We start from the raw sequence: 12,930 nt of genomic DNA, 5'->3' as shown, positions 1-12,930 counted from the left end.
CGATATTTGTTGATAATGAGGCATGATGTATAATTAATATATGTTTATCTTCGGTACCCTTCTAGTTCAATTTAATTTAAAATCCAATCGCATTGTTTCTGGCCATTGCCAATAACGATTGTTACATTCAAATTTATTAACTTTATTAAACCGGTAATTATTTGATGTCATGTATGGAAATAGTAGTACTAGATCGACAATTTAATATCGACCCTTACCAATAGTAACATGTAGAAGTTTATAGGAATTTTTAACATGTGTGTTCGTATGTATATATATCTATGTGTATATTTATATATATGTACATAGTAAACACAGTTAGAAGGGTATTATATTCTCCACTGGATTATTGGACTTTTTGTACAGTGACTGCACGAAAGGATCCCACTTAAAATTAGTCTTTGGAAAAGGAAATACTTATAAATTAGCAAACATCTCTTTAGAGTGGATCGAGGATTCGTCAGAGTAGAACTCTTCTCAAGGCTCGTATATCGTAACGATCGTATATTTACTTTAATTAACGAGTTCTAACTTATTCGCGTGTTGATTCATACAAATTAATGAGAATCGGTAGATTTTACAATTTCGATATCCGCTCTTTAGTATATATTATAATTTTAAGAAAACTCGCTGTGCTTAAGAAACTTTAATGTAAAATATATTCGAACATATCCAACGCTAAGCTTCTTTGGTACGCTTTCACAGTTAGCTAACTCTTTGATCGTCGTTTCTTCTTGCATGAGTTAAGTTATTTTAGTGTATAAACCGTGCTTTCTTTTTTCTTTTTTCTTTTTTCCCCTCTTTCTTTTCTCTTCTTTTCTTCTTTCCTTCTTTTTGCAAACTTCCAAAGGGGGAGAAACTTTTTTCCGAAGATTCGATGAAGATTTTTTTCGCACCTTTCAACGAAAATCCGAAAGAAAGAAAAAAAAAGGAGAGAAAGGAAAGAGGAGGGGAGAAGGAGGGGGAGGGGAGCGAATAAAGAACCCATCTTAAAATTTTCACTCGACGCAACTAAGATATATTTTATTATATAATATAAATGTAAGACGAAAATTACAGGACCCGGATATTACACTTTTCAGAAATCGAAATAATGAGACGACGGAGAACGGATTAGAAAATGATTAAGCACAATAGCGGGTAGGTTCGTTGACGCGTCCATCGCGCGAACGAACCTTTAATCCCAGTTACGAGTAAAGTGGGTCGAATCTTTGGAAGGTTGGAAATTAGAATAGGTTTCTCTATGCATTATCCATGTAGAAAGATCGATATCAGAATTGTTAGGTAATTACTGTAGTGCGCTGGATATAATCCCAAAATCGATTACAGACGAAGATCGAGAAATGAAGTTACTATGTTAAGATTAAATTTCGATCGATTTCTATAATTTCACGAATTATTCGTGTTAATCAAATATTTCTTCTGACAGTTGATGTGATTTTTCTTTCCCTTTTTTTTTTTTTTTTTTTTTTTGTTTCATTTCTTTGTTTTATTCTTTTACTTTCTTTTTCATTTCTATATTCAATAACGAACGAACGAGCAAAAAAAAAAAAAGAAAGAAATATGTATATATATATTTGTATATTACTTTCGTTGAGATTTTTGAAAGGAATAAAAGGGGGAGGAGGCTTTTGGACTAGTCGAAATTGAAAATTCAATAAAATATTGAAAGAAAAAAGAAAGATAAAAAAAAAAAAAAAGAAGAAGAAAATGGAAGAGGAATTTAATTTTTTGTTTTCAGAATAAAAGGATATGAAATGCGATGATCTTACGAGGTTTTTTTTTATGCTATCGTTGAAGTATAATCACTCGTAAACAAGAGGGCGATTAAAGGGCACCAAAAGATTTCATAGGTAGAGGACGAAGGAAGGATTATTGAGACGCGATAAAATAAAGGAAATGGGGGTACCTGATGTGGAACAGGCGAAGCGTCGGCTGCAAGATATCTTAAGGAAAGCTCAAAAGCTGGAAATACCAACACAAGAGGTTATATCTACAAGGACTGCACAGAAGCTATTAGCAAGAACGAAGAATGTTGTTGCGTGGACGATCTGGATCGGTGTTTTCATTATCCTCCTCAGTGGCGTCGTTTACGCACGTTGGCCAACAAGACAGGAAGTCGAGACTGTCAGGACTGTACTTAGGCGAACAGTAAGTGATTAAAAAAATAAGAAAAAAAAAAAAAAAAAAAAAAGAAAGAAAAGAAAGAAAAAGAAAATAAAAAAAGAAAAGAAAAAAAAGTATTCAATTAACAAAGTTATTATTATCGTTAAACGTGAAACATTATCCTTCGTCAAACGTTTTCTCTAATTATACGGAGTTTTACGGAGTTGATAAAGATAAGTGGTCTTTGTTATTTCGTAGATAAGGTTTCGTGCAATATAAGGTGTGAATGAGATTGAACGTAATACTGTTTTTTTTTTTCATGCGACTTTATTTTATTATACTTTAGAAACGTATGTATATACGTATTTACATTTATGTTTGTAGGGAAATTATTATTATTATTATTATTATTATTATTATTATTATTATTATTATTATTATTATTATTATTATTATTATTATTATTATTATTATTATTATTATTATTATTATTATTATTATTATTATTATTATTATTATTATTATTATTATTATTATTATTATTATCATTATTATTATTATTCAATGTTTATTTCTATGTTGTTCGAAACAGAGAGGAAAGAGGAACGCATTAAACGGGACAAGTGTGTTTCGTGTTCCTATAGAATAGGCTTCTTGTATGGACTATAGAGTGACGAAATCGAGCGTCAAATCGGCGGCCTGGTTGGCTTCCAGTTCGACCTAGACCGTGCGCTTCAGGCAAAGTGATTCGACACACGATCCCCGTAAGGATAACTTTATCGAAGCAATAAGATTTTCTTTTTTGGAGCGTTTCACATATCTTGCGATGGGTACTGCGTAGAGCGTACGATTTGATATCGATCCCAACACCATGACCGTTCTTCCATTAAATTTTTTTTTTCTCTCCTTCTCTTAGACTTTCCTCGAAGAAATTTTCATTCGAATAAAACGAACGAATTTCATTTTTCTCCTCTTGTTCGTTCATACATACACGCGCGCGTACGCGCGCACACATACAAAGACAATAAAGTTACCAGCTGACGTCGAGCTTTCCTTTCAATTCTTTCTCCTTTCGATTTTTTTTTCTTTTTTCTTTTTTTTTTTTTTTTTTTTTTCAATTTTTCTATTGGAAATTTGTGTTTATACATAGATTTTTATTGGACGGCACTCGCGATGGTGACTATGTTTTAGTAAAGAATATTTGTTAACCTTATTATCGTGTTATATTAAAAATATTGAAAAAGCTCTGTTCGAGATTTATTTCACCCCAACATTGGTGCAATGATAAAATCTTTGATATTCGCTTGTCCAATAATTTGCCAGAATGCTATAATTCAACGGGAAATGACAATTTATATTCAATTATATTGTTTTATTTTCAGTTTTCACTTTGATAGAAATTTCATGCGCTTTCGAATTACAATGAGCAAGATAATTAAATTCTGTTATAGGACTGGATTTTTCTTTTTTTTTTTTATTTAATTTTACTTTTTAATATTTGTTTATTTATTTATTTATTTTTTGTTTTTATTTTTTTTTTACTATTTTTTTTTTTCATAATGTCGATACAAAGGAACGATAGCGCATAAAATTGAGTTCATGATATTTATTATACGATGTTGGCAACGGTAATGGTTGGCATACGAATGGAATAGCGGCATGGAAAATTCAGATCGTAAATGGAAGTGTGCAAACAATTGTTATCGAGTAACCGTTTCCACCGACGCGACGAGTGCAGTAGTTGAGGAATAAAAGCCGATCGATCTCGATGTAAACGTCGTCGCAATTCACGATTTTCCTGGCATTGTGCGATCGTTTCTACAACATGTATTCGTCATCGAAGAAAAACGAAAGGAAAAGTGCAAAATCGAGAATAAAAATCTTATAATCGTAATCAATACGATCATGAGAAAATAAAAATGCTATGTTATCGATATACGAACGAACATTATATATATATACATATATGTATGTATGTATATTATATCGGGTGTTCAGTATAGCTGTTCGAAAAAAATAGAATACTTTCGGAATTTTAATTTTTTTTTTTATAATTAGTTGACGATCGAGCATTAATGACATTTTGTTTAAAGTATATTTTTTCTTTTTCTTTTTGTCACATTATCGGTAACATTTGAAAACTTGTGGCGAACGTTAAACACACCCAGTATATCGTATTTGAAAAGAGCAAGATCACAAAGTAAATACACATATATTTATCTCGGGTTCAAAGTATTACCATCGTCGTTATGCGGAAATGGATTCTGGCATCTTCATTTCCTGTAACTCTCAGATTTGTAACCTCAAGTTCGGCCGCGTCACCGTTATAGTGTAACGAGGTATAATTCCAGTATGACGTGACATGCATGTCAATGTCGTTGACAGCCAACAACGTGGTTTCTGAATTATGTATCATCGAATCGCATAGGTCGCGCATCACGTCTATCTATGTCGTTAAGTGTTCCATAGTAGGAGTTAAACTTTTTATATGATATTTTCCTTCGATTCCTTTGTTATTTGTCTCTAAGAAAAATCTTTTGAAATTGATTGTCAAGTTATTCGTTACGGATATTCACGAATTCAACATTTGTTGTCCGAATGTTATTTTTTTTTTTTTTTTTCTCCATGCATGCACATCCCTCTTTCGATCTTTTATAGTAGTACACGTACCTGTGATTTTAAAGGTCCATAGTTCAAACAAGAATAAATCCATCTATCTGTCGATGCGTGTCAACTCCGGTATCAACGCGAACGAATCGATTTTTTCTTTCTTTCTTTCTTTTTTTTTTTCTTTTTTTTCTTTTTTTTTTTTTTCTACATACGAGATTTACTTTCGACGCTGCAAATAAAGAATATCTCGACATAAAAGTAATGCCGCATCTTTCATATCGTACCAATGAAAGTACGATTTTAGTACGTGAAACAAATATTTTTTTTCTTTTACTTTTTTCTTTCGTTTCTCTCTTTCTCTCTCTCTCTCTCCCCCCTCTCTCCCCCCCTCTCTTTTTTCTTTCTCTTTCTCTCTCTTTTTCTCTCTTCCAATTTTTTTCTTTGTTTGTATCCTTTGAAAGTCGATTTTCAATAATCGCAATAGATTTATTTCAAACTGATCGTTTGCATACAATCGTTGAATGAAATCGCATATTATTTTACGAAGTCCAGTCCATTTTATGTTGGCGCGTGTCAGAAAGGCATTATTTCTACTGCAACGGTACTTTAATCGGCGTTCTTCAAAAGCGACTAATGAACTAGCTTTCAGCTTGCAAATACCGCAGAAGGTTAAGAGATAATCACGTTAACCTCTTCAATTAGTATGCCAGTTGGTTATCAGCCTTGTATACTTTTTAAAGAGCTATTAAATTCAAGGTATACTTTTTATTAAAAACATTTAAATTTATATAAAATAATCATAATGTTTTTCTTCTCACTCTTTCTTTTTTTCTTTCATTTTTAAAAAACGTATATACATATATATATATATATATATTTTTTTTTTTTTTTTGTAATAGAAAATATTTTAGTGTAAATCAAGTATTTAATCTTACATTTTTATGAATTATGAAAGAAAAATAGAAAAATTTACATTCGTAATAAAAGATTGTAAAGAATAAGGAAAAATGATGCGCCATTAATATCTTGAAATGCACGTTCTTTCGTAAAAAAAATTTCATTTATAAAGAGTACATATGTGACATGAGCTTTTAGTAGTAGTATATGTTGGTTATACGCGTGAAATACATGTGCTTCGCTTACATAATGAGGAATGCTTTTGATGCGAAGTTTGCATAATCAAATTTCATCAGGCCTCTGTGAGGGAACATTTTTTACATTATATGTATCTACGTGTTTTCATACTATTGGCATTATTGAAATATCTACGACATTTTGTATATACAAAGTAAATTTCTTCGATCATTTATTTCGTCCGTTCAATTAATCATTTTATCGAAAGTCCGAAAGCTCGTTAATTATTTTCTTCCGTCCGATACGATACGTTGTGTCTAAGTTAAACCGAGCTTAGATAAATCACTATCGGTTCATTTCTCGCGAACAATCGAGTGATGTAATGATTTCGATAATATAACAAATCGTGAAAACGATTTCGAGATTTTGTCGAATTTGATTCACGTTTATTTCTAATAATTCTTTCGTTCTATTCTTTTCTTTTTTTTTGTTTCCTTTGTTTTTTCTTTTTTTTCTCTTTTTCTTTCTTTCTTTCTTTATTTTTTTTTTTACTATTCTTTTTTTTTTTTTTTTTTTTGCTTCAACGCACTATTCCGGATAAAACGCGAATCGAACCGTCGAAAAGCTTGAAGCCAACTCGAGTGGTTGGTAGCATTGGAAGGCTCGATTTTCATTCAAATAGCGTTGGAACTGAGCTTTTCTCTCCCTCTTCCTCTCCCCCTCCGTCTTGTTCTCTCTATCTCTTTCTCTCTCTCTTTCTCTCTCTTTAACTCTTTTCTACGTTCCTTCTCCCTATCAACCTACTACTCACTCTATCTTTTTCTTCGTCGTTTTCTATTTCTCATTAATACACTCGCGCGTCCGTGTGTATACATGGATACACCCTTGAGTGATCTTTTTCCGTCCTATCTCCTAGCCCTTTTTCTTCTTCATTATTCACTCGACGGCTTTCATTCGGCCAGTTACCACCTGTTTCACTATCGAAAAGGAAAAAGATAAGGCTTTTTCGTTAGAATAAAAAGTGATATATCCAAATAGACCGAGTATTTGGATGAGTTTCGAAACGTCGAAGACTTTTAAAAACGTATGTTTAATGTATTTTAGTTTAAGTTTATTTCGGTCGTTCCAAAATACGGAATTTATTTTTATTATCTTCATCCTTTACGACCATTATTCGTTATTATATTTATTTAAAAAAAAACAAAAAAGAAAAGAAAAAAAAGAAAAAAGAAAAAAGAAGACAATTCATTCTTATTATTAGGGAGGAAAAAGAGTACATATATATAAATTCTTACGTAACATTAATTTCGTATTTAAAATCTGAAAGAAAATTCATTAATTTACGTGAGATTGTAATTGGTTAATAGAAAACGTTTGATACAGTTTACAATCCGTAACGCCAACCGGTATTGTTAAAATTACGTAAGATTACTCGGAGCGCTATATTACGGGATATAATGGAAAAGCATAACAAAGAAACGTGACTGTGAATTTTTTTTCTCCGTCGCGTCAATTTAAACGGAAAATATCGTGAAAGCCGGAAAGCTCGAGAGAATTTAACCGGGAAGATGAGTGTCTGGAGATTTTAATTAGGATAACCACTAGCTACACTTTTGAATATTACATAAGCGCGAGCCGGTCCTGTACCGTGTTGCTGCTTTTCCCTTACCCTCCCCCCTCCCCCCCCTCCCCGCCTCCACTAAACAAACATCTTCACACTCGAAAATCTCTACCGGCTGATAGGACTGAAGATAAGAGGGAAAGGAAGAGGAATAGAGAGAGAAAGAGAGAGAGAGAGAGAGAGAGAGAGAGAGAGAGAGAGAGAGAGAGAAACAGAGAGGCCGCAATATGAAAGGGGGGAAATACAAACAAGTACTTTCCTCGCTCCTTCATCCTTCCTACCTATGTAGATTCGTTTGTGAAACTTTTAGCGATGGATGATCGGTTAGTAAAACATTTGCCGTTTGCCAACTTGACTCGTTTCGAGCATTTGTTTGGTTTTGCGGTCAAACCTCAAATAACTCTCGGTACCACAGTGGTCCTCTTCGTTCTGGCTTATTTCCAGCTTGAGCGTACTGGGATGTTGCGTGAAAAAAAATGAAAAACAAAAAAAAAAGAAAAAACAAATAAAAAAAAAAGGAAAGGCCGAATCATCATCGGTACCGATTACTTTAATTGAATTACATCAGTGCACACTGACCTTATAACCTTTTTTTCATTGAGTAACGTTCACGAACTGTATTCAACGACGATAACGTTCAATGGAAAAAAAGAGAAATCCAAATTATTACGACGAAATAGAAAAAAGAGTAAAGTGAAATAATTTTTAGATCGTCTTTTTTTTTCTTTTTTTTTTTCTTTTTTTTTTTTTGGATAACGTTATATGTAACTTCGTTACGTAACGAGTTTCGTATTATAGTTTTTGAAGGATTTCTCGTATGGATAACTTTTGAACTTTTTCACATTTTTCCTTGTCAAAGTTTTCCCTCTTTCGTTTTGTCCTTTTGTTTTATATATTTATATAAAGAGTTACAAATAGTAGTGGCTAGTGTAACGTGAGTTTTGTCAATTGTAAATGAAACAAATTCTTTTACATTGTACGAGATATATCTATCGAGTTCGATAAGATACAAAGTATTCATTTATCTTGGTGACGTATATGTTAATTGTCACTGATTATGACGAATTTTCCGTCTGATTAGCATGAAGTACGTTTCATGCATTCACAAATGTGTTCTTGTCTTCGGAATTACGTGTCACACGTCGCTCAAAATTTCACTAAAGTCAGATGGCGTTTCTTGTATGCCCGTGCACGTTTCTATTTTATGCCAATTGATTTTTTTGCTCCCTTTCAACGTGACTTTTACATTTCATGAACATAATTTAGAAAGACATTGTTTTCTCTCTCTCTTTCTTTCTTTTTTTCTTTCTTTCTTTTTTTCTTTCTTTCTTTCCACTCTTTGCTATGAGAAAAATTGACGATAAGGGAGAAAGACATTAAACAAATCAATCTCCCTTTCTCTCTTTCTCTTAGATGCAACTCTACACCTGTCATTAATTACCATGCGGCATGTGCAAGATATTGGACCGTTTAAACATGCGTGACTGCGTTCGAATGTGCGCGCTGTTATCAGTCATCCTGGTGCATAACTCGTTCGCGTATACACGTATCTACTACCTGGTTATATGCACGAGCGTTCATTCCCTAGCTTGAACACTGCATAACTCTGTAGCAGCCTTAATTACACGAAAATTCTCTACGCTTCACAGACAAAGAGAGAGAGTGAGACAGAGAGAGAGAGTGAGAGAGAAAGAGAGGGAGAGAGAGAGTGAGAGAGAAAGAGAGGGAGAGAGAGAGACAGATAGAAATAGATAAATAGATAGATAGATAGATAGAGAGACAGAAACAGAAAGAGAAGGAAGGAGAGAGAGAGAGAGAGAGAGGGAGGAAGGGGAGAAAGAATAAGAAACAGAAGTGCAGAGGGTTTTAGCGATAAACTATAAACTGAGAAAGGATAACTATCGTGAAAACAGATGTATTTGTATACGCGTTAAATTTTTATTATTATTAATATTGTTGTTGTTGTTATTATTATTATTATTATTATTATTATTATTACTACTATAACTATTACTAGTACTACTGCTATTAGTACTATTATTAATCTTTGTTTTCTCGACGTTTAACGTCAGGATTTAGGAGACTACATAGGACTATATAGGACAAATCAAAATCAGATTCCATTCTATTGTGCGTTTAAATATCTTCGGACTATTATACGTGTATCGATGATTACATTTTTTTTTCCTGTGTATTTTTTCTGTATCTCAGAGTATATACTATTATTATATATCTATATGGTATTACTCCTATTGTAGATATTATGATAGATGATATTACAATTTTTGTTATTCCCTTTTGGATATGTATCGTAAAATTTTTATTATTATTTTTATTATTATTATTATTATTATTCTTATTATTATTATTCTTATTATTATTATTATTATTATTCAGAAACAATGGCCTTAGTATTTCTATTTAATCGTGCAAGAGCTCGATTACGATCTACACGAACGTCTCGTAGCGTAGTCAGCATTCTTCTAGCACTTACAGAGAATAAAGGAGAAAGAGAGTAAAAGAAAAAATGAAAAAGAAAGAGAGAGAGAGAGAGAGCACAAAATCGCGTCGTAATTGAGCGATAATATCTCACGCGTGTGAACGACGGGCTCCTATATGATTCTTTCGCGGCTCTTTGAAACGGCTATCGATCTCGAAGAAAACTCTTGGGGCCAAGCGAGGGTGACGTACGCGCGCGTTTCTTTCATTATTTTTATGTATTGAGCGCACGCGCGCGCGCGAGAGAGAAAGAGAGAGAGAGAGAGAGAGAGAGAGAATGAAAGAAGCCTAGGCTCTCTGTAGAAAAGGGTGATATTCTTTAAAGCCCTTGTTGGTTCGTATATATATCGAGTCCATCATCGTATCCCTTGGGAGACAATAGGGACGATGAAAAACGAAAACGTAGGACATTTTACGTATGTATGTATGTGTCCTTACGATTTATGATTGTCCACTCACGGATAACATAAGAATAAGGACGACGGATTTCACGTACGAGGACTACGCTTAATATTTTATTTATGAATAGATAGACATTTTTACGATTATTAATTTCGCGATGAGAGATTTTTTATTCTCTCTCTCTCTCTCTCTCTCTCTCTCTCTTATTTTTTTTTATTTTTATTTTTATTTTTATTTTTTTTATTTTTTTTATCAGGGTGAAAATTTTATATAAATAAAGGAACGAGGACAATGATGAAACGTCATCATTATCCGTATACCTCGTCTCAATCGAGTAAGTTCCATCAGAATAGATCAGCACGTTCGCGGTTCACACATAGCTGTGTAAGATGAGGTTCCTTCCTGTATCATCCCGGAGACAGGCAAAGGAGATGAAAAATGAAGTGGCCGGCATTTACGGATGTTTTTACGATTTATGATGCCCAACTTCAAATACATACGCATAAAGCATTCTCTGTCAAGAGTAGGAAAGTAATGTGTTACGTGACAAGGCTACCCTTCTTTTTATTATTATTTCTTTTTGTACGTTCTTTTTTTTCTATTTTGTTTTTCCTCCCCACCTCAGCCCCCACCCACCCCCAAAATTTCATCTATTAGCCGATTATTAGTCGGCTAGATTAATCTCCTCGTACAGCTCTTTGTTCTTTTTTCCTTTTTTCCTTTTCAATTCCCTTCCTCTTCGCCCCCTCTCATCCCCCTACTAACTTCAAGAGTACGACGTTTGTTTATCATGAAATAATAAGAAAATTTATATATCTTTATAATTTCCATTAAATGTAATCATCCAATGATCTCTCTTTGTCGTTTGTCAATTTATTTGCTTTCGACGAACTATTATCCATGATTATTTTTGGATTGTTATTGGAAACGAAGCGAACTTTAAAGGTAAATTAAATATTTCATTTTATTGAATATCTTTCCAAGAGAAAGATAGATAAATAGATAGATAGATAGAGAAGGAGAGAGAGAGAGAGAGAGAGAAAGAGGGAGAGAGAGGGAAAGAGAGGGAGAGTACCACCGATGTACTTCGCGTAATATTTCTCTAGCGGTGCCGTCTAGCGTAGATGGTGGGCAAGAAAGCGTATGATAAACGAGGAGCTAGTCCTTTATGGGCGCGAAGCAATTTATGAGACTGTCCAAGTGGGACTGTGTCTGTCTAATTCACTGTAACGCGCCATTCTTCGGGCCCGAACGTTTTCACGCTGCTTCAGCGTTTAACCGCGCAATTAATTAGCCGGGCTCTTCTTGCAAGTCCAGATAGGGCGAGAGCCCAAGCCACTTCGCGGTATTCGATAATGAATATCTCTCATTAATCCGATTTTGACGGGATCATTGTGATAATAATTAATTACTTAAATGATTTTACGATTATTCGAAAATTATTTTCTAGTGTGATCTTTCTTCTTTTCTTATTTCATTTTCTTTTTTTCTTTTTGTATTTTTTCTATTTTTGTTTTTTCTTTTTCTTTTTTTTTTTTTCGTTACACTGATTAACATTATCGCGACGTTCAAAAGCTGATAACACTATGGTTATATAGAGGTGTTGGTTAACGATTAATTCGCCGTCAGCAACAAATAATCCGTAATCGTTGCAGTAGCATTGGTAACGGCGTGCAATAGTCCAACCGATAAGCCTGCATGAACGTTGGCTGCTTGGATGCGCTTTGTATCGAGCAGACCGTAGCAATATGCTTGATTCTGCGATCCTAGGCCTATCCTTCTCTGTATACAAGCTATTATACATGTGTTAAGCGACGTCCATTGCCAAATGCAGTAACACATCTAAAGGAATCTAAACGCATTCCAAAAGCTTTTCGATGATAAACGATCAAGAAATATGTATAAATACATACGTATAGAGATACATACATATATACATATATTATATATATATATATATATATATATATATATATATATATTTCTTTTTGTCATGATTTATTTCGTTTTTACACAATAAGAAATTCTTAACTCGTTCTATCCCATAATACTCGTTAAATCGCGAACAAACATTTGTTTGATTCTTTTATTCTTCTAATTTTTGTTATATCTCGAAATACGTATGTATACATATACGTATTTATGTATGTATGTATTTATGTATGTATGTATGTATTTATGTATGTATGTATGTATTTATGTATGTATATATATATATATATATATATATATATATATATATATATATACATATATGTATAGGTGTATGGATACCGTTCGCACGCGATGCAAAAAAAAAAACCAAACACGTCCTGTCACGATTGCGGCTGTGCTCGACGTTGATTTGATTTCTCCGTGCTAAATAGGAAAACGATTGTATCATACCATTCTCTCTCTCTCTCTCTCTCTCTCTCTCTCTCTCTTTTTCTCTCTCTCTCTCTCTCTCTGTTTTTCGTTTCGTCGAGTACAAATAGTAACAGAACGAATGCATGTAGTTATTGTGGGAGCGTTATATTTTTTCTGTTTTGATTTTTTTCTCGTAATCTTTTTTTTTTTTCGTATTTTCTTGGGATCCAAAAATTCATCATCGCAATTGGCCATTGTGATTTAAAGATATG

The 12,930-nt window shown here is 33.2% G+C and overlaps 1 protein-coding gene across 3 annotated transcripts in view; it reads left to right on the top strand.

The window, feature by feature from the left end:
- Positions 1–12,930, top strand: part of LOC118441623 (uncharacterized) — a 67,439-nt gene that overhangs the window by 310 nt on the left and 54,199 nt on the right. The window contains exons 2-3 of one of the 3 annotated variants that reach the window (XR_014982191.1): positions 1,742–2,151; positions 2,699–2,870. Coding sequence is in view for 2 of the 3 variants with exons in the window: in XM_085657053.1 (XP_085513179.1) it covers positions 1,900–2,151; positions 2,699–2,755 (309 nt within the window). In the remaining variant the exon portion in view is untranslated. Of the gene's footprint in view, positions 1–1,741; positions 2,152–2,698; positions 3,076–12,930 lie in introns of those variants that run through there. The other 2 variants (XM_085657053.1, XM_035866275.2) reach the window with 2 other exon arrangements.

The sequence above is a fragment of the Vespa mandarinia genome, chromosome 5, assembly GCF_050613455.1.
Source record: "Vespa mandarinia isolate Hongniang chromosome 5, ASM5061345v1, whole genome shotgun sequence".
Classification (NCBI taxonomy): Eukaryota; Metazoa; Arthropoda; class Insecta; order Hymenoptera; family Vespidae; genus Vespa; species Vespa mandarinia.
The sequence above is the reverse complement of the archived record's forward strand: the minus strand, read 5'-3'. Positions and strand labels throughout refer to the sequence as shown.